The sequence below is a fragment of the Antennarius striatus genome, chromosome 19 (assembly GCF_040054535.1).
Source record: "Antennarius striatus isolate MH-2024 chromosome 19, ASM4005453v1, whole genome shotgun sequence".
Classification (NCBI taxonomy): Eukaryota; Metazoa; Chordata; class Actinopteri; order Lophiiformes; family Antennariidae; genus Antennarius; species Antennarius striatus.
Window position 1 is genome coordinate 17,162,834 of NC_090794.1, and position 23,513 is coordinate 17,186,346.

A 23,513-nucleotide genomic window follows, 5' to 3' on the forward strand; every position below is an offset into this window, starting at 1 on the left:
TCATAAATAAATAAAGCTTTAATTTCAGTAAAGAATTAAGCACAATATTGCATTTCATTCTGTTTATAATTGTGAGCTTGAGTCAAACAAAAAGCCATTCAGGCCAACAAGTCTTGTTTGCGTTAACATTGATATATGCCCTGGACATAAATTGGGACATTTAACATTAAACAGCTTTCTTATATCAAACTCTCCCAGACACAATAAAAACAAAATTCAAAATGTTACTTACAAAATTATAGTAAAATGGTACAGCCCAAGTTTTACAATGGTTGAGGCTTCAAGTTGTTTCCAGTAGGTGTCCTCTGATTCCAGGACTAAAATCAGCTCATTCTGAAGAACATGAGCACATTTACACTGTAAAGTGGAATTATCTACATCCAAAGGCAGTCAGTTATTTTTTCCAGGCACACTTTTGAAAAAATACACAAGTCCAAAACTTGTTAATACTAACATTTTCGCAATGCACCATGTATGCAAAAGCTTAGTGAGGAAAGCGTGCATAGACGCTGCATTGACGAGTTATGTGCTACCAGAAGATATTCAGCATCACCGACTGACTTCAGCTCGGATGTTTAAAAACCTAAAAGTGCTTTAAAAACAGTAACACTGACATTGTGTGTGTTTCACCATTCATATTACTATTTTATATGAGATTTATAATAGTGAACGTACTGCCAAATTCTTATTTTTGAATTTTTCCGGAACACGTTCAAGTCCATTACCCGGACCCAACACCTTCCTGGATGGTGACTAATTCCTGAACATGCCCCCCGCTGCAGAATGAACCTGATGTGGGAGTTAATGCTGGGGCCCAAAAGGCTCTTCACACTCCACATCACACACACACAGCAACTTCCGTATCCGTGCTGGTCCACAGTGTACGATCAAATACAACAACTATAATGTCGAGTCAGCGCGCTGAGTCAGCATGCTCAAGTGTCCATCTTCTTATAAAGCTTCATGAGCTGGTAAAACCTTTGAGCAACCTGAAAGCAGGAAGAAAAAAACAAAATAGAAAGTTGATCTTCATGATGACATGAGTATCAGAGGATTGGCTCACGCCCACGTCTGAATTGATAACGTACTGGCAACCAAAGTCCCTCAAGGAATTAAAAAACTTCATTTCACGCATTAAAAAATATAAGTCATGAAATAAAAATAAAAAATCTCATGTGTTTAAACGTCACAAAGCAGGACCAAACACAAAGGAACCCACCTGTTCTGAAGGCTTGTTAAGTTTCTCCGACAACACTGAGAAAGTTTCACGTGAAGCACCTTTTGTCTTCAGTTCAATGAGAATAGCTCGATCTTCATCTCTGGAAGCAGCACACAGTGGATAAGGAGCATTCATTAGTCATGTCTTCAGGAACAATCAAGCTGTGTTGCTATGACAATCTCTACACAAAGATGCTAACAAGGCAGTCAGAAACATCCCGCGACACCCCTGAATTCAACATGTTACCCCGACCTACACGTTTGTGCCTCTGGCACTGAAACATCAGGTTTCAGAGATGTATACCTAAAAAGGTATAAAAGTGAAATTTTGACCTTGACCTAGTTTTTCAAGGTCAAGGTTGTGATGTAATTTTCATCCCCTTGCCTCCCTGAACATAACGCCTTTTGTTTCATCTTTTTATCTGATCCGGTTCCTGAGAAATGTGCAAAAAAATTTACAAAAGTTGAAATTTGACCTTGACCTAGTTTTCTCAGGGTCAAGGTCATCATCTCATTTCCATCCCCTTTGCTGCCTGAGTGATGTGCTTTTTCTTTCATCTTTCTATCTGCAACAGCTGTGAAGATATTTGGTGGACGGACCCACAAACTCTGACAATTACAAGACATCACCGCTTTGCGGGATGTAATCAAGCTGTGTTGCTATGACAACCTCTACACACAGATGCTAACAAAGCTCTAATGCGAATGGCTGAAGTACAATTAGGGATTTTCCTGTTATTTAAAGAGGATGGGATGTTCATTCTCCTGTGGTCGCTGTTTCTAAACAGAAACTGGGGGCTGATGTAACACTGACCTGGTCCACGCCATCACCACCTCGCCCTTCTTCCTGATGACATTCTTGGCATGAAGACTGGTGTTGGACGCAGACGTTGGGGAGGTCTTGGGTTCACTGATGTCCTTGCAGGCGGACTCCGTTTCTTCTTTGCTCTGGTCTTCGTCTCTTCTGGACCGCTTGGCCTTGGATTTCTCCTGAGGCATCTTTCTTTTGCCACTTTTGCCCCAATCCCTTCGGTCTGTTGGGGTGCAGCATCTGTCCTCCTCCACCTCACACTTCTCTAAGGCCGACTCTTGCGTATTTTGAACTGAGCTTTTAGCAGAATGTGGACTGTCACCAGTTTCAGACAAAAGAGCATTTGCAGGACTTTTTGGAGTCGTCCCTTCCTCTCGGTGGTTTGTTTCTGTCGTCTCGTCCTCGGGGCTCGTGGTACCTTCTCTGCTGACCGCCTGGCCGGTCTGCCAAAATAATGCATCAGAGGTTTGTGGACTGTTGTGAAAACTGTTTTGTGATAAAGTTTTCTCAGGTAGATCTGATGGTTTCTGAACATCCAGCAGGAGGCTTTCTGTTAAACAAACATTTGAGGTATTTTGTTGAGTTGGGTTACATTCTTCTTTAGTTAGTGCTACACTCTGGTCTTCAGAGAGTCTATTGTCTGAACCAGTGGACGCCTGACAGATCCTAACACTTCCAGCACAGGTAGAACAGTTGTTAACTGACGGGTCTGAAGCAGAACTGTCCTGAATTTTGTCAAATAAACCCTGACTTTGAGTTGTTGGACCGTCTTCTTCCTTCTCCTCCGTCAGAGTTTGACTCAAGCTGTCTTCAGCGGTGAGGGTGTTGTCTTCACCTTTGGCCGCCTGACAAATCTTCACGATGAAATGATCGTGAGACTTCTCCATCACCAGGGCCTGCATGGGCAGGTCGGGCTTGAACAGAAAAGGCGTCGCGAGTTCTTCAGAGGAGACGGTGCTGACGGAGCTGGAGTTGTCGGTGTCCAACGCCAGGTGGATGTCCTGCTCCGTGGCGTCTTCCTCATCCAGCAGAGCGTCCTCGCTGATGTGAGCGCTGATGACGCTTTCTGGAGTGGACACCACCTCCATACTGGGCGGATGAAGAAAGCTGAGGTGGCCGTCGGACTTGAGGGGTGACGGGATGGTGAGGGACACGGCCAGATCTTCTGCTAGGATGGAATACGTCCTCTGCGACGGCGAGCCGGACTGCAGCGCGGCTCGGTTTGCTAGCGGCACCTCCAACAAGCAACTTTCATCAAACAGAGCCGGATTCAGAGGAACCTGATCTTTGGATTGCGGAAGCAAGATCTTGCGAGGGGAAATCCTCGACCAGTTACCGATGAGTTTGGACGGGGTGTCAAATTTTACCGGGGAAAGCATTTTAGAAGGAGAGTCAAATTTACTCGGGGTGGTGATGCTGATGAATCGTTCTCCGTCTTTCCTGGGCGTGCCGAGCGACCACGCCGCGTTGTCTCCGGCGCTGGTTTCCAGTAAGTCAGAACCTTGAAGAAGACACTTAAAAATCTCTCCCATCTGAGTGTCTGTCACCAGATTAAACGTCAAACTGGAGGCTTGTTGTTCGGTGAGCAACTCAAAGTCAGTTTTGTCCAGCAGTGAGACGTTTTGAGAGACGACCAAAGATGATATATTACTTCTCTCTGGACTTGAGGGAACGTTTCTCGGTGGAAAGACGTTGACTACAGTCTGTGAACTGGGACAACTGGTTGGAAGCTGGTCGACCTTCTTGTCTTTTTCCACATGTGTCATCCTTATATCTTTGCCTCTGCTCCCCAGGCCCGTTTTGTAAGGCACGACCGGACAAGCCTTGGGTTGATTTGGGTTTGTCAGAATCGAATGGGCTTCCTTTTGCGGATGTGACTTCTTCGCAGGTGACTGTAAAGACGTCTTCTCTTTTTCACTGGATACACCGCCCTCAGCCCGACCTCTAGGTGGTTTGTGAAGGCTCTTCAGGACTGTGTAAATATCCCTGAACAAGTAATCGACTTGATCATCAACAAAATCCCACAACTTCTGCTTCAGATCAATAGCCTGCTGCTCAAAGATGCGTTTTACGATACCGTTATTAGATACTTTGCTAAACACGGACGCAATCAGTTTCTTCAGCTTGGATTTTAACTCCCCTTGTTGACTCGATATCTGATCAAATCGAGCTCCAGATACAAACTCTAAAAAAGACTCCCGGAAGTTGTTCATCACGCCGTAGAAGCTCTTTTTGGGAAAGGTTTTATGAAGCTTCATGTACTTTTTACGGATCTCAGCTCGAACCAGTTTGAACGTCTCCATTACTTCTTCTATGGTGGAATAAGAGGCCCTGGTGGCAGCGGGACAAACGGTTTTAAAACGACTCTTCGGACTTATCGTTGGTACTCCAGATGTTTCGTGAGTTTCCTTGGATGTTCTCTTTAACACGGTTTTAGGACTTGCTTTATTTTTCATTGGTCTCGTCAACTTTGCCCTCTTGGTTTGAGGAAGAGGAGAGCCCGAGGCCGTCTCATCACTTTCACTTAAAATCTCTCCTTCCTCAAGTTCGGCGTCAGACAGACTTGAAGGCAGGTCAGGGGTCACGTCCACCTGCACGTCATTCTGAGGCGGCGAACCCGGGTGTTTATTCTCTTTGTTCACGTCCAACGTCTTCAAGGTAGCATCGGCAGCTGTGCTGGAAAAATCTGCATAAAAGAAATAAAAGAAGTTCTTATGTATTGCATCTCAAAAGGAAAAGTCGAACTTTTTCATTCCATTGAGTTTTTTTTAAATAGTAATCCAGTAATCCCTCGTTACTCGAGATTAATGCTTTCCAGGAACCTCCCGCAAAAACAAAATTCCGCGATAGAGCGACAAACTATTTATCTTATTATTTACGGTAATTTAAACGTTTCTGAACCCCCCCACACTGATATTAAACCACCTTCTATCTGTATTACCTTTAAAACACTCTGATAGACTGTTTAAAGCACTTTTGTGTCTCATGGAAGTCCGAGACTCAAAGAACGTAGCGCACTTCAGGATGCCGTCAGCCAATAGAATGTGGGTACGGTATCACATGACTAACTACTAAAAATCTGCTGAAGTGAAGTCGTGTGTGTTGATGCGCAGATTCACGAGGAATTACAGTATTTTCTGCCCTATAAGGCGCACCTAAAGGCTATAGGGTACTGTAAGGTACAATGTACCTGATAATCCAGTGTGCCTTAAATATGGAAATGGTTTAAAATGGGAAATTCACTGAAGGTGCACCTAATAGTCCAGAAAATAAGCTGCTTTCCAGTTCATATACATTCTGATTGTCATGCTTTAGGAAAGTGTGATTTATCTCTGACATCATCCACGTTCCCATGAACACGACACTGAATTTTTTTCCAGACTGAGGAGTTGGCAGACTGTCGTCACCGGGTGTCGGACAGAAGTTAAAATACGATTTGTCATTTAAATAAAACAACATGCAGATGCAAAGGCTTTCCTAACTGTCAGGACAACTCTACCTTTCTCCAGGCTCTTGACGTGCCCCGGCTTCAGGTGGGGGTGACCTCTCTTGGCGATCCGTACTGGACTCCTGAGCGGACTGATGACGTCGGGGATCCTCTTCAGGTTGCTCAGCGTTCGCATCATGGAGTCCTCGTCATGTGACAGCGGGACGGAGCTGGACGGCTCAGAGTTACTCTCTGGACTCTCCCCGGGACTGCAGCTCTTCTTGGGGGTGACGGTGAGCTCCCCGCTCTGAGCACACTCGGTCGTGCTGCTGACTTTGGACACCGCGATGCAGCCGGTGGAGGAACTGGGCTCGTTTGCGACGCCGCTGGTATCGCTGGTGTCCTCACTGGTCTGCGTTAGGATGTAGATGGCCTCTGGGAGACTCAGGCCTTCCTGTGGAAGCGACTCCAGGCTGATGGTGCTGGACACAGCCTCCGACTCCCTCCCCCGGATGGAGGTGGAGACAGGAGGTGGAGATCGCCCACGGCGACTGTCCTGAGGATGGACGGCGGACAACATTTTCTGACTTTGGGCCTCATCAGGAACATCTTTACCTGCAGGATTCTCCTTTGAGGGTGAAGGAACTTCTGACTTCACAGAAGTCTCAGGGGTGCCATCGATTAGCTGAGGACTTGAATCCAGCAAAGTTTTGGAAGCAGACTGATCAGTAATGTTCCCAAGATTTACATTTTGCAACGAATTGCTTGTTTGTTCCTCATGGGGGCTTCCAGACGTGTCAGTAACACCATCTGTGGCCCCCAGACGTTCACTTTCACCTGCTTGGATATCAGAGGCTGGTTTGGTTTTCTCATTATTTTTCAAACTGTCACCATTGGATTCACTCTCTGGGGATTTGTTTGGGACGTGAACGCTCATCTGAATCTCTGCAGCGTCCGAGGACTGAACGGAGGTCATCTGGACCGGAGTCTGCTGAAGCGGCTTCTCATCACCCTGGTTCTGCTCCTCTTCATCACACTTCTTAGCCTCTTCAGGTCCTGGGGTTTGGGACACACCTGAGGATCGCTCTGCGACGTCCAGCAGACCCGTTTCTGACTCACAGCTGACGACTTCATCGATCACACACATGTCTTCGATGTTGGGTTGGGAACTCAAATCATCATCGGATCCATTTTCAACAAGCTTGTCCGCCGTCGCGACGCCATCCTGGTTCCCGCTGACGGGCAAGACCGGCTTCTTGATCGGTGAAAGAGTCAGATTCAACGTTTCCATGAAACACAACTTCCTGTTGGGACTGTTTTCTGCCGTGGAGATTTTTTTTTCTGTGACATCTGGCTGCTCAGATGTTGTTTTCGAGGAATCTTTTGTCTTTTCTTTACTTTCCGTGCCGCAGACATCCACTTTACTTGGTTTGGATTCATCTGATTTCTGTTTCTTGTGTTCTTTGCACCTCTCTGAGGGAGAGCTCCGTTTCTGCTTCTTGCCGCCGTCATCGTGTCGTCTGTCCTCCTTCCTGTGGTGATACTTGGACGTCCTGTCCCCCGTCCTCTCTTTGGGAGACTCACTGTGGCTCTCGTGATGGTTTGAAGGTGCTGAACTTCCATTATGTTGATCACGGGTCTTGATGTTTTTATGCTCTTGGCTCTTTTTCGATCCGTGAGCTGTCCCGTCTTCAGAGTCTTGTGTGAATCTTTTGGTTTTATCTTGACTTTTCCCTTTTTTGTCAGAGGACGACGTGCGATCCGACAGCTCCGGTGGATTCCTTCTGGTCCTGTCTGATCTGTGGTGCCCCTCCTCACTCAGGTAGTCCCTGTTTTTATGCGACTTGGAGTCGTGTCTCCGTCCCGTTTCTCGCTCAGCTTTGTGACACTTATTTCTGTTGGGATCCGAGCCGGTTCTGTGTCGTCTGTCCGTCGACTCAGAACACTTGTTCTCTTTGTGCTTGTACTTGTGTTTTTCTGACTCACTGTGTCGGGTGGTTGAACAGCTTCCAGACTTTCTGGTGGAGTGCTCAGCGTGTCTGTCAGGAACGTCACGTCCTTCTGTTGAAAAACCTTTTGGATGATGGTGAGAAGACGCCGGCGGAGCTTTGGTCTCGACGGAAGATCCACAGAGCTGATTGGTGGAACTGTGGCTTTCCTTGATGGAAGGTTGACCCGTTTCCCTCGGGGGACAATCCTCCTTTAGAGGAGCAGCCGGTTGCGGTGGAAGAGGAGGAGGATGACTGGAAGTTGGGGGAGGAGGCGCGGATCTGGAGGGGGGGAAAGGAGGCGTCCTACCCCTGGATGTCTCTGCAGGCGACGAACTGGAAGCATTTTGATCCCGTAAGTTTTTCGTGTGGGGCTGGTGATGATAGCGACCTTTCTCTGACCTACAAGAACAGAGACGGTGGCGGCGTTGAGGGGAGTTTGTCATGACCAACAAGTTAGTTCCTATCATGAGCGTCACATCTGTATGTCAGTGAATATAGACAAGTTTACATGTAAAAATTACATTACTAATATCCCATCTAAATATATATTAAATTAACATTGTACTATAGTACAGTATATGAAATAAATCCCATCATTAAATGCTTATAATTACATAATTACAACTGATGTTTTCATTCATTCATTTTCATTCGTTCATTATAGAGCCCCTCATACTCTAATAATAAATCATCCGCAGTGGTTTTATGTCAAATGCAGACATCGACAGACAATAAACAATCTTTTTTTTTTTTATATATATATAAATTAATAATCGACATCTCTGTAAACGAACTAATTGTAAGAAAATATTATATTAAAAACTCGATTGAAGTGACTGGTCTGATTTTCAAAATAAAACATCTTTCAGACTCCGACATAAATGAAACAGAAGTAATGTTAATTATTTTCTCTTTCTGTGCGGCCTGGTACCAAATGACCAACGGACCGCTACCGGTCCGCGGCCCGGGGGTTGGGGACCCCTGTTCTAGACGTATGAACAGAACACTTACTGTTGGGTTAGTCTCTGAATCGCTGCATCTTTTCGTGACACCTCCAGTCTTGCTGTTTGTAACAGGGCACAGATGTTCTTTTTGAGACGGTAGTTCTCCGTGTTCAACACTGTGTTCTTTATTAAACAGAGAAAAACAGAGAGAATATGACCTGAGAGCACCAGCCCAAAAATGAACCGATGTCGGTTTTGACAACGTTTCTGTGAGACATTCATCTATCAACCAATCAAACACCACTCCCTTAGTGATGAAATTAATTATCAATAAATTAAGTTAAATGTAATTAGTCACAATATCATGGCTTCTACTAATCACAATTTTGTTTTACAATTTATTATTGTACTGATTTTCTCACAATTCATCATTTATTTAATAAAAATTGTAGAAAGGGTTCATTTTACTTTTCAAAACCCCAACAAGTTACCTTAAAATGACTTCATATGACTAAAAGACAAATTAATAACAACGACCCAGAACTACCATCAGGTGGTGACGGTGAATGAAGGTCAAACCAGCAATTATTTAAGTGATTCATTCACTGTTCATTAAACTGCTAATAAAATGTCTTCCAAAGATTAAACTAAAAATCTTTCAAACACCCAATAAATCTTTGGAACTTTAGAAGTGTAGAAATAAACCACAACAATAATTAAGCTAAAAAATAATTTAAAAAACTGCTAAAAAAAAGAAAGGTATCACAAACCTGTGACTCCATTTGCGTCAGTCTCCGGCGCAGCTCAATAATTTGGTTTTGAGCTGCTTGAAATCTGGACTTCAACTGCAGACAAAAGACGAGAGTGTTATTCTGTGATTCTCACCAGTTCATCCCTCAAAACAGGCAGAGTCACTTTCCACCTCCGTCGTGCGTCTGCAGGTCACACCTTCATCACTACTGCACCAACGCTGCAGCGAGTTAGCCGGGTTTTCACCCACGTGCAAAAACAAACCCCCTACGCCTGTCGGCTTATTTTAAACGTCTTTACAAACTTTTCTTCTGCGGTGGAAAGTGTACGTCTTATGTGTCCCATGAATGAACTCAAGTGTTCCATGAATGAACTCAAGTATGTGTCCCATAGATGAGCTCAAACTCATTACTGTTGCACATTCTCATGAAATACACATTTAGGGAGTACCCCAACTCTCATAAAATATCCTTACCTGTCTTGTTAATGACAGCCTATGATATCCATCACTTGTCCCCCCCCCCCCCCAAGTTTCCTGTAAACATGTCAGCCTGTGAGATGTACCACTTGTTGTGTTATCTAAGCTGATGCTCATATCCTGAACAAGGGGAGACTGCTGGCCTTGACCAAAGATGGATGTTCCCTGCAAGTGGGGACCGGCCCTCCTCACTTACACGCGATGTTCCACTATAAAGAAGAGAGATTTTTCTCTACCAGTCAGAGTCTACCACGGGTCCAGGTACGGACGCCTGGTCCTTTGTTTTTCATCTGCTGCTCTGACTGAGGTGTTGGCTCTGCATCTATCGTCAACAGTAAGAGTGATTTAGCTGATGACTTGTTTGCATTCTTTGAACTGATGTTAATGTGGGGATTGCAGGAGTGACAACCTGTATCTAGCGTTTTCATCACTGTTGATTATCTTTGCTTGCTTTGTGGATCTTTTGTTATAATACACATATTAACTATTTGTGAGTGTGCTGACTTACTTCGGACCTTAGGTCTTCAAATAAGGCTTAAAATTTCACAAAACATTTTGGCGTCACGAACAGGATGGATTTTTATTAAAATTCTGTGAGCCGCACACTGTTGATATGTTTAAAAGGCAAAAGAAAGTTGTGCTCCGGGAGGAAGATGCCTCTGCGGATGAGTTGTTGACTGTTCCCAGATGGGAAAAAGAGCCTTGGCGCAAGGTTGCTTTGTGTCTACGACAGGTTGGTGGCCGGCCGGAGGGCTGGAAAGATGTTTTGGGTGAATGTTCTGTCCAAGATATTGTTAAAACTTTGTCCTCAGTAGAAGTGAAGCCTAATGCTCCACTGGGTGGGGTCCAGCGACGCATGTGGGTTTGTGCTACTGCATGGAGAGTACAGGCAGAAAAGCTTGCCACTGTGGAACATCAGAATTTGATGCTGAACAATCAAATGTATGACTTGGAAAATCAGAAAATTTTGGCTAAATTTAAACAGAAACCCAAAGAACCGCTCGATCTTTGGGTGTCCAGGCTGACTGAAGAAGGAGCCTGGCAGACAGAAATAGACGCAGGAGACCGCCATCGATTTGCGGGGCTTTCCCGCGATCCAGTGGTAAATTCTGATTAACGAGGGTTGACTTCCATGATGGGAGGAGGAATTGATACAGTGGGAGCTGTATATGCCAGAGCGGTTGCTAATCGCTATCCGACTCTCACCGATTGGCCGCCTTTAGATAAAGAATGGCACACTATTCGAGAGGGAAAGCAGCGGTTGTTGAGATTGTGTTTGAGAGATGGAATTTTTATGGAAAATGTTGATGTAATTCAGAGTCTCCCTGTAGCTAAACATAAAGGAGTTGCAATGATCAGAACTTCTCCTCCTGCCTATAAGTCGCTAATGTTGACTCTCATGGTGGTAAATCCTGCGCAGCCCCTGGGAGAGGTGATGTCCGCGATGAGTGAGCTTGGAAGTTTGGGCTCCTGGGAGACTCCTCGAGAATGTCGAGCCCCCCCTAGGACCTCCTTTTCTCCTCAAAACCGGGGACCCCGGCCTCAAGATGGCCAGGGTCCCAGCAGACGAGATATGTGGAACGCCCTCATTAAAGCCGGGGTTCCTAGTACAGAAATTGACGGATTGCCCACAGCAGAGTTGCGAGAAAGGTGCAGAAGAAAAGGGTTGAAAGTCAATTGTGCTGAAATGAGTGGTATTTCGTTAAGAGAAATGGAAAAAGCAATGAGAGATGTTTTGCGGCAGAGCGAGAGGGGCAGAGAGAGTGAGAGGAGCAGCGGGAGGGGCAGGAGAGAGGCGCTGTCTGAGAGGGAAAGACAGGGAGAGGAAAGAGATTCGTTTTCTGCTTCTTCTTCTTCTTCTGAGTCTTCTTCAGGAGAGGAGGATTTTGCCCAAGTAATGTCCGTAAAGAAAAAGAAATCCAAGAAGGACAAAAAACATAAGAAAGAAAGAAAAGCTAAAAGACATGAAAAAACTGAACGTCTTTATCCCTTGTTGGATTTTGATTAGGATGATGGTCAAGCCCCTGCTCTACAGACTAAATCACATCATGCACACTGGTCTGTAGATGACGCACGCCCACATGTAAAAATGAAAATACACTGGAAAAGCTCAGATCAGGAAGTAAGAGCTCTAGTTGACACAGGGGCAGAGGCCACATTGATTCATGGGAACCCAGCTAAATTTAAAGGTCCCTCAGTAACTATGACTGGTCTTTGAGGACAGATAGTTACCGGAACTCAGATAAAAATTAATTTGACCATTGGACAACTACCTCGAAAAGAATATTCAGTGATTGTCACTCCGGTAAAGTAGTGGATAATTGGCATGGACATCCTTAAAGGAATGACTTTACACTTGGAACAGGGAAGATTTCAGTTTGGAGTAAACAAAGGAACAGTGGGAAAGGTTTTAATGCCTCCTTTTCCAATTCCAGAAGCAGGCAAGGTGGTGAACCTTAAACAATATCGTATTCCCGGAGGACAGAAAGAAATTTCAGATACTATCAAGGAATACGTTGAGGCAGGAGTACCAAAAACTTGTAGTACTAAATGGAATAATACTAATAATAATACTAATCGGTGTTTTATTTTCTCCCTTTAAAGCGAACAAATAGCACTAATCTGTCTTTTCAGCCTGGTGAATCGAGGAGATTGATGGGCGATTGAATGTGGAAACTGCTGACTGGACGGCCTCTGGGGGACCTGCCTCGTCAACATGTCGTTCCCCCTCGCTCGTGGTGGTGTCGTTCCATGGGCCGTCACCCTCGCTGTCCTCTCTGCATGGAGCCTGAGGAAGGTCGACTTCTTGACCCCGTCGACTCTTCTTCCGGAGGCGAAACAACCCTATACTTCTGGGTTAAGCCTCCTCCTCCTGATCCGAACACCCAGTGTGAGGTCCACATCTCTTCAACTCACCCTATCTCCTGGTCAGTCGCCAGCGACTGCCAAACCAGATGTAAGAACACCTTTCTTCTTATTAAGCATGAGAAGTGGGCTGCCTTCAACCTGATCGGAGTCACCATAGTTTTTCGAATGATGCCCATAGCCCAACTTAAGGAACGTGATGCCGCCTATCCTTCTGCCAGCATATCCAATTTAGCCCCAGTTACCCCCTCTTGCACCCACCTTGCCCTTGAACGCACACACACTGAAGTACATTGGACAGTCCTACTCCCACCAACACCAACGTGTAATTTCAGAAGGAAAAGAGCCTGGTATGACACTGTACAAGGTGGAGCAGGGACTGTTTTGGGTGTTTCTAACATGATTGATGATGAAGTGACCAGAACTATGCTTTCAAACACCGGCAGTGACATTGCACATGGTATCCAGACCCTTGGTGTCTGGCTACCAACGTCCATTGCACCACATGAAGGAGCCGCCGACATCCTCCTGAAGCAACTGAACTGGGATGTTGACATGTGGCACGCCACAGAAAAAATACTGATTAATGTCACACGTGCCTTAAACCTTACAATGTGTAATTTACAATCTTTGCATACACTAATTCAGAAAGAATGGTTCCTAAGAGTTGTGTCTTCATCATCTTTTGAATAATGGAGAAGTGTTTGGAATATTTCTGATGAGTATTGGTTACAGGTTCACCCGGAGATGACAGCATGTAATCAAACTATGTGTTAAGGATGTGGTTACAAATGGCTGTGACGAAACCCATTACAGTCTAAGTATCGTGTACTTCCTGCAGTCACACCTACTGCCTTTTATTTTGTACGACCTCAGGGAGATTGGTTCAGTCCACAAACTAATCTCACCAATGACTTGCGCGGATGCATAACTTCGGATAAAGGTATGACTTGTATGAATGAGGTAATGTATCATGAAGCTTGCTTTACCAGGTCAGAGGTATTGTGTGATTGGTATGTTGAACCTCCTAATGACGTGCCATTTCAGATAGGACCCCACTCTATTTGTGTAGCTACCAATTCTTACCATCCACAGTTACCCAGGACACCTTTTTCTGGATGTTTGAACGATGTTTATGTTTTCTCGTGGAAACACCAGGCCTTCAAACTAACCAATTTTTCCTGGACAAACTGCTTAATGGCTGTTCAGTGGGAGGCACTCAGACTCCCGTGGTCAGTCTCGTTGGAGCGCTTTAGCAGCGCACTAATACGTTCCACAGAACTGCAAACGATGATCAGAGAACACAGGTCTAACGTTTCCAGGCTGAAGATATCAACATTAATAACCCAGGATAAGGTGGTGCATATAGCCAAAGAAATAGAGGAGGAATCTGCTCATCATTGGTGGGATATCTTTACCAGCATGTCTTTTACAGCTAGACAGTTTTTCATACCTCCGATGTTCATTTTGATTTTAGTGTTGTCTATTATTACTTGCATGAACTTTTGTGCTCTTATATATATTCGTCAGGTTAAGCGAGCCCTAATTGATAGAATGTATAATTTGGCCTTCCTATAATGTGGATTCTAGTGGAAACCCACTCATATTGGTTTGGAAGATATAAAGTCACCCTATTCATAGATACTACCATTCCAGGGAATATTTTGAGATATGAACATAGTCCATATTGCATTTTTAGAACTCAACAATTTGACACTCGCCAAGAGCTCCTTAATGAAGTGGTATCTTTAGTTGTTCATGACCACCATTGGTTTGTCTATTCGCGCCATTTTAACTCTGAATGGTTCCAGTGGATTCTACAAAATGATGCAGAATATGCTCGTGGTCTAATAAATTAAGTTCAGAGTTCATAATGGGCCAAGGGTGGAATGCGGTGGAAAGTGTACTTCTTGTGTGTTCCAAGAATGAACTCAAGTATGTGTCCCATAAATGAGCTCAAACTCATTACTGTTGCACATTCTCATGAAATATATGTTTAGAGAGTACCCCAACTCTCATAAAATATCCTTACCTGTTTTATTAATGACAGCCTATGATATCCATCACTTGTCCCCCCCCCCCCCCCAAGTTTAAACATGTCAGCCTGTGAGATGTACCACTTGTTGTGTTATCTCAGCTGATGCTCATATCCTGAACAAGGGGAGACTGCTGGCCTTGACCAAAGATGGATGTTCCCTGCAAGTGGGGACCGGCCCTCCTCACTTGCACGCGATGTTCCACTATAAAGAAGAGAGATTTTTCTCTACCAGTCAGAGTCTACCACGGGTCCAGGTACGGACGCCTGGTCCTTTGTTTTTCATCTGCTGCTCTGACTGAGGTGTTGGCTCTGCATCTATCGTCAACAGTAAGAGTGATAAAGCTGATGACTTGTTTGCATTCTTTGAACTGATGTTAATGTGGGGATTGCAGGAGTGACAACCTGTATCTAGCGTTTTCATCACTGTTGATTATCTTTGCTTGCTTTGTGGATCTTTTGTTATAATAAACATATTAACCATTTGTGAGTGTGCTGACTTACTTCGGACCTTAGGTCTTCAAATAAGGCTTAAAGTTTCACAAAACATCCTCCAATATAAACTTCTTGTAACTAAAGTGTCAAACTTCAGTCGTGATTGGGTTGGTAGATTAGTAGATTGTACACAAATACAACCTAACAACCTTCATAATAGTCACTGGAGCTCGGAGACATTTTAGATTAAAACAATATCTGAATTTAAATTGCCTCAAAAATAAAAATAAAAAAAATCCAAAGTCCAGCTCAGGGTATTCCACACAGGTCAGAATATCTCTTTAGCACAAACCTCCACCAGGGACCCACAGCCCTGATGGACGATTCAAGGCGTCCACATTTTCATGAACTATGTGCTTAAATCTGGTGCAGCTGGATTTTTATTCTTTGAAAGGCAGGAAACTCTGGTGGGGTGGAGCTTTTTGTGATATACAGAATACAGTGGTACCTCTACTGACGAATGTCTCTACTTACAAAACGCCTCAACAAGAAAATGTTGCCTCTAGTTACAAAAACGAAAGAAATTTCGAGTTACGAAAGGTAAAAATACAGTATGGGCTGATACTCGCAGCTCCCACAGGTTCCTGAACGCAACATTCTTATAGCTACTCTGCCATTGGCTATTACCTAGCATCCTGGCATCCCATTGGCTGGGAGGGACCTCTGTGTGGAGCTAGATAGGTGTCTATGCAGCTTCCTCGTCATTCGGCCCTCGACCCGTGAGGTGTTCTGATAGTTTTACGTAAATATATTAACTTTTAGAGTATTCACTATGGACCCCAAGAAAGTGACGGAGAAAAGAGGAAGAGAAAAGATGAAGCAAAGAGTTTTTTTGTCCGTTCAAACAAAGCAAGAGATGATAGAAAAGCCTGAAAAAGGGATGCGTTTGGTTGATCTCACCAAAGAATATGGCCGTAATGCATCTACAATCACCACGTTATTAAAACTAAAGGAAGTTTAAGGAGTTTAAGGAGTTTAAGGCGTCGCGTGGGTGGTTGGAGAAGTTCAGAAGGAGGACTGGAACTCACTCTGTTGTTCATGGGGGGGCAAGAGGGCATGAACCAAAGAGGGCAAAAAACAATGAGGACAGCAGTTAAAAGGTAAATGACCATCATTATTATTCTTTACTCTATTCTTTGTTTTTTACATTATTCACAACTCTCATTTATTGTGTAATAATCTAATTGTAACATGTATTTGTTACATGTTTTGATGCATTTTTATGCTTTATCAGAATTTGGGGGGGGCTTGGAACGGATTAGGGCATTTGCATGGAAAACGTGTCTCTACTTACTAATTTCTTCCGGAACCAGTTAATTTGGTAAGTAGAGGTACCGCTGTATAACCGAACTGAAACAACAGAAAACAGGTTCATGACATCCAGTAACCTGAGTAACTTAGGTTTCTACACACTGCATGGACAGAACGCTGGACCGCTTCTAGCCGCGTTGACAGCAGGTATTCAGGAGGTTCCACAAAGATGAGCTCTATGAACGTCACATTATTTAGTTTCCTTCTTCTGATGATGGAAGAATAAGGCTGCTGCGTTTGGTCCCCCCGGAAACACTCAAAAACTCTTAAAAATAATTAAGTAAACTCTAAATTATTTAATGGATTCATCAAGTTATCCTTGCTTCTAATAAGATTTAAAAATATGTGTGTCAAAGCGTTACGGTAACAAAGAACACAAAAAGAAAAACCTCAATTTAAAAACGGTCACGTCAGAGATAGTAGGACGGAGCTCCAACACCTACCAGAAGATTTTTACGGTACGGGGCTAAAGATGGAGACCAAACAACAAACAAGTTTCTCTACCTGACTGAGATCAAGTGCTAATCTGTTTTTATTTGCTTTACTGATGCATGTATTCTCTCTGCATCCTACATTTCCAACAAGAAAGACAGCTTGAATGTGATCTGTTCACTCACAATTCAAAGGAACATTTAAATTTCAAATCATGAATGACAATTCTGCGTGCAGTACTTGTTTGAAATATTGGGGTATTTCATAAAAATGGCTACTGGTGAAAATAGAACAGAGCAGACAGAGAGATAAATATAAAGATCAGAGCAAAGAAATGAGTTGAGACCACAGACGGAGGTGAGTGTGAAGAGAAATGAAGCTAAAATGACAGATATGAGCAGGTTGGAAACACGACTTCAGAACTGAGCAAACATTAGATTCATCTCTGCACACGACAGTAACGTGATTAACTTTCATCTTCGGCTTGAAATACACACGACAGCCAGCAGAAAAGACAGAACGCACAACAACTGACCTCAGAGAACAACGATTCTTTGTTCTGCTGCTCCTCAGTGACGATCTCCTCATAAAGGTCCAACGAGTCCTTCAGCTGAGAGGCGCTGGGAGACGACTTCTCTGTGAAACACCCGAACCAGAGCAGAAAGATGAGACGTGGTGGAGCAAAGGATCTGTGCTGATTATTTTCTACTCAAATATAATATTACAATCAATAATAATAAGAAAAAGAAGAAGAAGAAGAATGTTCAAAGACTATTTATAAAAGACAGTTACCTGTAGGGTCACTAGAACTGATGTCCAGGCCATCATAGATATCCACAGAATCTTCATTGACACCAGGGGCCAACACTGTGGGTATTATACGTGTATTATAAATACATGGATACTACGGTATATATCACAGTAAAACAGACCTGTTGTAAACCTGAACCCCCTCTCAAAAAATATTGAATAAAAAGAAAATAAAAAGGTTCTTTACTTACAAGACGCTTCATTCTTATCGATGTTCTCCATTATCGGAAGTCTGTCTGTCACTCAGTTTATTCAGACACACCTGACAAAATTACAAGGAACTCTTTTAACCAGTCTGAAATATCACACACTTTACTCAAACTGCGATTAAAACAGAAACTAGATAAGGACCTGGTCTTGTGGTAACAGGATGCAACAGCATTTCTATCTGATCGGGTGCAGAAAAAAAAAAGAAAGTACAGTATCACTATTTGATCTGTTATAAAATCCATCAGTGGAATTCTGTTATCAGTAGAGGGTGAATAATCCCAGCAGCAGTAACAGCGAGGTTAACAAAACACTGACTTATTCCCTGTAACCGTCGAACTAAGGCTAAACCTTGACCTACATATCTTTTGTTCCCTCCCCTGCAAACACATAAGCCAAGAAGGAACAAAACCACCAACACAGAGAAAAGACATTTTATCACCCAGCATACAATGTTGGTTTTCCATTTTAATGGTAAACTAATTATTATTATTAGTATTAGAAATATTATTAACATAATTAATTATTGCCTATGTATATTGATTCACTTTCTACATTTCTGGTGCAGGTCATCATGAGTGAATTCATTTTATTTCACATTTCTTTTGTGACTTCTCAACTAGAATCAACTCAATGTCAGATTAAATCGTTTCTGCATGTGAACCGCTGGATTCACACCAGATTAAATTCACTTTATTGATCCCTCAAATGGGGAAACTATCAAGTTTCGAGACCAAGCTAGTTTCACATGAACTCACCTCTACATCCAGTCTTATAACCTACTGATGCCTTTTTAAATGAGAGACAAATTCATGGTAATTTATTTCAGAATGTTTTTGTTATTTATTTGTCTTTTTTCGTGAGCATCAGTTTAACAATCGTTGGCTGTTTAATCAGAGGAACGTTTTTTAGTCGATGACGTTCGATCGGTGAACATATCTGCTACACTAACTGTTATTTTACAATAAACTACCTGTAAAATGTGAAGACTTACTTGTTTGCGTCCTTCTGTTGTTTACAGGTGCAATATCGCGCCAAGATTTCCCTGGACAGGAAGTAACGACATTTTCCCGCGGTGCTGTCACTGCTCGGGGTGTGAATTAGCAGCTCCGGGTTAAAAACCCCCGACAGGGCCAGCAGTCCCCGGCCTACCGCCCCCCGCAGCGGCCCATGTCCTCCCGTCACCACCGGACACCCACACACCGACACTCCGCGCTGGATAGCCGCACAAATCGCCTTCGTTCGAGGGAAAGTTGCTCCGCATGAAGCGAGCGTTGCGCTGAGCCGGTGGCGTCACTGTCCGCTTACGTCATCACACCGCGACGGGAAGGAGAGTCCAGGGCGACCCGGAAGCAGATGCGCTCCGCTCCACATGTGGACGGGATTTTAACGCCAGTGACGGGAGCGTGTCGGTGTGTGTTGACCGGTGGAGCTGTCGGTGTTGTTTCATGACATCAAAGCGGAAAGACGTGTTTACGGCGCGCGCGGGCTTGCTTTCGTCATAGGACGCGCCTCAACAAGAGCTGAATGACATAATGGAGCATTTAGAATTAAGCCTGACGTCACTGGGCATCATATCCAGACATGTGGACAAAAGTCAACACCAGCTGAGCCAGTATCTGTCAAAACAGGTAAGACGTGTGTGTGTGTGTGTGTGTGTGCGCGCGCGCGCGCGTTCCTAAACACTTGTCCAGGTGCATCGTCCACATGACGTCATGATGCATGATATATTACTCATAATGGTGTTTCTTTTGTATTCGACATTGATGTGAACCAATCAGTGTCCTTCCTGTCATGTGATCTGTTAGATATGGAGCCAGACGGACCGACAGAGCATCCTGGAGTGTTTGGCTCACCTGCTGTTGGACAAAGACTACACGTTGCTGGTTGCTCGACACCTGCGCCCTCTGGTTCTTGATCTGCTGGAGCGAAATGCAGAGAGGGTGAAAACTGGGGGCAGAATCAACCACGACCTCCATGAACGCCTGTGTGTGGCCCTCAGCAAACTGTTCGGCATCAGTCCTGATGCTCAGGCGTGAGTAGACTCCGTTCTCTCTGCAGCGAGCACGGAACCCTGTAAAGATCTCAGGACCTGTGTAACTACACATTTACAGCTAATTATTTCAAAAATAAATTAGTAAATTTATTTGTCAGAGAAACCTGAGAGGAACAGACCAAAATTTAATGTTTAATTGATCTCATTGGACCTAACTTTAGAATTTGTTCAGTGATGGGGTCCGTCAGTGTGCTGTGGGGTACCTCCTTCCCAGGGCAGCCTTCCATAGTACAGTTGGCTTCAAATAAACCCCCACTATGGTAGATCTGGCCTGAGACTGATGTTGGGCCAATCTGTCATGGAAGTGAGAGCTTCTGATGTAGGTCAGCCTGAATAATCCAGTCCTGCTCTGTGGCCAGAGATGAAGTCAAGACATGGTCGGAAAGATGAAGAGCATCAACATTTGTGTTTCAGGGGATCATTTGTTGGAGTTTTTTGTTGGTGACCAGCTCATCAAATGCAAATTGAAGTCCGAGTTGTGTGGTTTTTACACGTCTGTTACTGTAGGAACTGAATCAATTAAATATAACTTTGTCTTTGGTGGAATATCGTTTATATAAACTATACATTTACTTCTTCACTTATGCCTCAAGCAGAATCCTTTGTTAGAACTTATCCAGGCTACATTCCAACGTGACTAAGTTTCTACTTTTCAATATCAGCTTTGCTGCTAGGTACTTCACTGATGCCCCCCCAGTGTTCCAGAGGCTCTTCTTCACCAGTGAAGAGTCTTCAGCTGTCCAGTACGGCCCCCGGAGGATGAAGCTACGTGACCTGATGGGCGCCACCTTACGATTCCTTCAGAGTGATTGTGCCAAATTTCGAATTCTGTGGGACTGGAGTCCCTGCGTGTCGCAGCTGCTGACCAGTGACGTCATGGTTCGGGGGTAGGTACCTACTCCGTCTTAAGAGCCTTCATAGGCAGCACATTACAGGTTACTGGTTCCCTAAGTAGAAAACGAAAGGCACATTTTGTTGTTTTAGGTCAGTCCAGTGGTGTGTAGAGTTTATTCCTGGATGTGTTTGAATGTTTTGTCCAATTTCTCCAGATTTTTTTTTACCAAAAATGTTTTAAGGTTAACATTATTAATTGATGCTTTAGTAGATGTGAAACAATAAATGATTATCACATTTCATTTAGTTATAAATTATATATGAAGAAATTATATCGTTATACAATAAAATATGTATTGCAGTAGCTAATTTAAGTCTCCTAGAGATGAGCTAATATTTGCTTGCTCATCATATCACTGCTAAGCCTCTGATTCCCCTTCTTGTTTTTAATGGAATATTGATTACTGTTAATATCTGAGTGGAGAAGGAAGAGTGAAGGTGGAGGACTTGAAACACTCAGGGTCAACAGTCCAGAGCAACAAAGAGTGTGTAAGGAGGTGAAGAAACAGATCCAAGCAGGAACGGGTGGAGGGAAGTGTCTGATGGGATGGAAGAGTCTCTGATAGAATGAAGGACAAAGTTTAGAGACAGTGGTGAGGACAGCCGTGACGGATTAGAGACAGTGGTGCTGAACAGAAGACAGGAAGTGGAGCTGGAGGAAATGAAGATGCTGAGGTTCTCTAGGAGTGATCGGGTTGGATCGGATCAGAAACGAGTTCCTCAGAGGAACAGCCAAGGTGAGACATTCTGGAGACAAAGTTAGAGAGTCAGACTCTGATGGTTTGGACACGTCCAGAGGAGAGATGGTGAGGATGTTGGTGAAAGGTGAGGAGGATGGAGCTACCAGGAAAGAGGACAAGAGGAAGACAAAAGAGAAGGTGGATGGATGCAGTGAGGAAGACGTGAGGACAGTTGGTGTTAGAGAGGAGGATGAAGAAGAGAGGCTGACATGGAGAAGGAGAAGGCCAGATTCTGGTGAAAATTCTCAATCAGATGATATATTCTTGTGCTTTATTAATCCCCCAAAAGAAATTCATTCGTCAAGCCATTCACACGTTCTAAAATCTGGTAATGCAGGATGTATGAACAACAAAATTACAAACAGCAGCAGAATTAAATCTGTGAGTGACAGGCAGTAAACAACGAATACTGTATGTCATGAAATACATGAGCTTAAAGTAAAGTAAAAGAACGATTAGAGATTACAAATTTCAGCTTTGTGGAGTTAATAATATTTAATCTAAATGGGAGAAAAACTGACGTGTTGAACAAGATTTAAGTTGACAGCGTGTTTTTAAATGTAGCTGCCAGCTGCTAGACTCATTGGGTTCAAGAGGGCAAACTGAACATCTGTTGTCACTTCCTGGAGGGGGGGTGGGTGCAAAGCCCACTGTAATGTCAAAGGGTGTTTGACAGGAAGTATTTTTCATATTCTGGAATCTTTAAGTCCCAGTGACGACAGCCACATGGGTATCTGATATTTTCAGACAGTTCTTGTCGACACCGTGTCTCTATCCTCATGTTCAAACGGTAATAAGTTATTACACAGACACTTATATACATAGCTTCTGACTGTTTGTATGTTGTTTGTTTGCTCTGTGCTTGTTCTGCCCAACAACAATTCAACATATGTTTCCTTGTTTAACAGATACACTGCCCATTGTTTAGCAATGGTGTCTCGAATGACAGATAACCAGAAAACCATCTTTCTGAGAAAGGTGCTCACTAGTGACGAGATACTGCACATGAAAATTAAGTAGGTACCTTTTATGGCTTCCTTAATCTGTTCACATGTGTAGGACTAAGTAGCATGGACGATACCTGTCTGTAACAGAACTGAAACAGCTTTTTCACAGTAGTTTGTACGACTTCTGATCAATTTTGTCAAATTGTTAAAGGGTTCTTGAACCAAATATCTTTTTCCGTTGAATTGCTGAAGCTGTACTCTGACATTGTTTGTCACGTCACGTCTTCTTCAGAGCTCTGGAAGAAGCTCAGCAGCTGGAGGTAGAGAAAGCTCTGACGTTAACCAATCAGGGCTCAGTGATGTGGCGCCGGGAGAAACCCGATAAGTATACCAGGGGGCAGGTCGTGTCAGAGGACCTGTCCCAGAATGTTGTGGCCGTCTGTGGGGTCATCCTCCCCAGGATCGTTCCTCGACAGGCTGAACAGGTGCGTACCCTTCGGTTTGTGACAGAGCATTTCCTGTTGGCCTGTTTGGTCCTCATGTTGATCTCCATTTGCAGGCACACCACAAACATCTGGTGCTGGTGGACTCCACCTGCTACAACATGAGGAGGCTGGCACTGGCAGTGGCTTCCCAGAAGCCCGTGCTGCTTGAGGGTCCTATTGGTTGTGGTAAAACCGCCCTGGTTGAGTTTATGGCTGCTATCACAGGACACATGAAAGCTACGGAGATCTTGAAGGTACAGCTCGGGGATCAAACGGACAGCAAGGTGAGAAACGTGGTGACGTTTCCTTTGATGCTGCGTTCAGAGTGAATTATGAGGGTTTTCTCGGCTGTGCTCTTAAACATACTTGATGCTTCCTGAAGAACAACAGCCACAGAATTTATGGACCGTCCTTTAACCTAAATAAAATGATACCACCAGCATAAAAACTTATTTTCTAAACCTAATAATAAACGTGAATCCAATATGTATCAACTTTATCAGCCCCGTCCGTTTGTTACATCTCGTTTCTCAGCCGTGATGTATTGTAATTGTCGATGTTTGTGTGTTCGTCCGACTGTCCACCAAATATCTTCACAGCTGTTACAGAACAGAAAG

At 43.9% G+C, this 23,513-nt stretch overlaps 2 protein-coding genes across 7 annotated transcripts in view; one reads left to right on the forward strand and one right to left on the reverse strand.

Annotated features, from left to right (window-relative positions):
* casp8ap2 (caspase 8 associated protein 2) lies at nucleotides 1-19,053 on the reverse strand. 2 transcript variants are annotated; one of them, XM_068342282.1, is made up of 11 exons: nucleotides 18,769-19,053; nucleotides 17,919-17,955; nucleotides 17,759-17,829; nucleotides 17,550-17,624; nucleotides 17,293-17,393; nucleotides 9,162-9,236; nucleotides 8,459-8,574; nucleotides 5,529-7,846; nucleotides 2,033-4,715; nucleotides 1,220-1,319; nucleotides 1-989 (listed from the first exon to the last, which is right to left on the reverse strand). In XM_068342282.1, exons 3-11 carry the CDS (start codon nucleotides 17,787-17,789, stop codon nucleotides 936-938), a joined length of 5,553 nt encoding a protein of 1,850 aa, XP_068198383.1. In that variant the 5' UTR covers nucleotides 17,790-17,829; nucleotides 17,919-17,955; nucleotides 18,769-19,053; the 3' UTR covers nucleotides 1-935. The 2 variants fall into 2 exon arrangements, with proteins under 2 accessions (XP_068198383.1, XP_068198382.1); XM_068342281.1 differs by lacking the exon at nucleotides 17,919-17,955.
* An 84-nt stretch (nucleotides 19,054-19,137) lies between these two features.
* mdn1 (midasin AAA ATPase 1) overlaps nucleotides 19,138-23,513 on the forward strand; it is a 64,552-nt gene continuing 60,176 nt past the window's right edge. For all 5 annotated transcript variants that reach the window (XM_068341852.1, XM_068341854.1, XM_068341856.1 and 2 more), the window contains exons 1-6: nucleotides 19,138-19,405; nucleotides 19,583-19,809; nucleotides 20,493-20,717; nucleotides 22,373-22,480; nucleotides 22,704-22,896; nucleotides 22,971-23,180. In XM_068341852.1, the coding sequence (XP_068197953.1) occupies nucleotides 19,310-19,405; nucleotides 19,583-19,809; nucleotides 20,493-20,717; nucleotides 22,373-22,480; nucleotides 22,704-22,896; nucleotides 22,971-23,180 (1,059 nt within the window). In that variant the 5' untranslated portion in view covers nucleotides 19,138-19,309. The remainder of the gene's footprint in view (nucleotides 19,406-19,582; nucleotides 19,810-20,492; nucleotides 20,718-22,372; nucleotides 22,481-22,703; nucleotides 22,897-22,970; nucleotides 23,181-23,513) is intronic.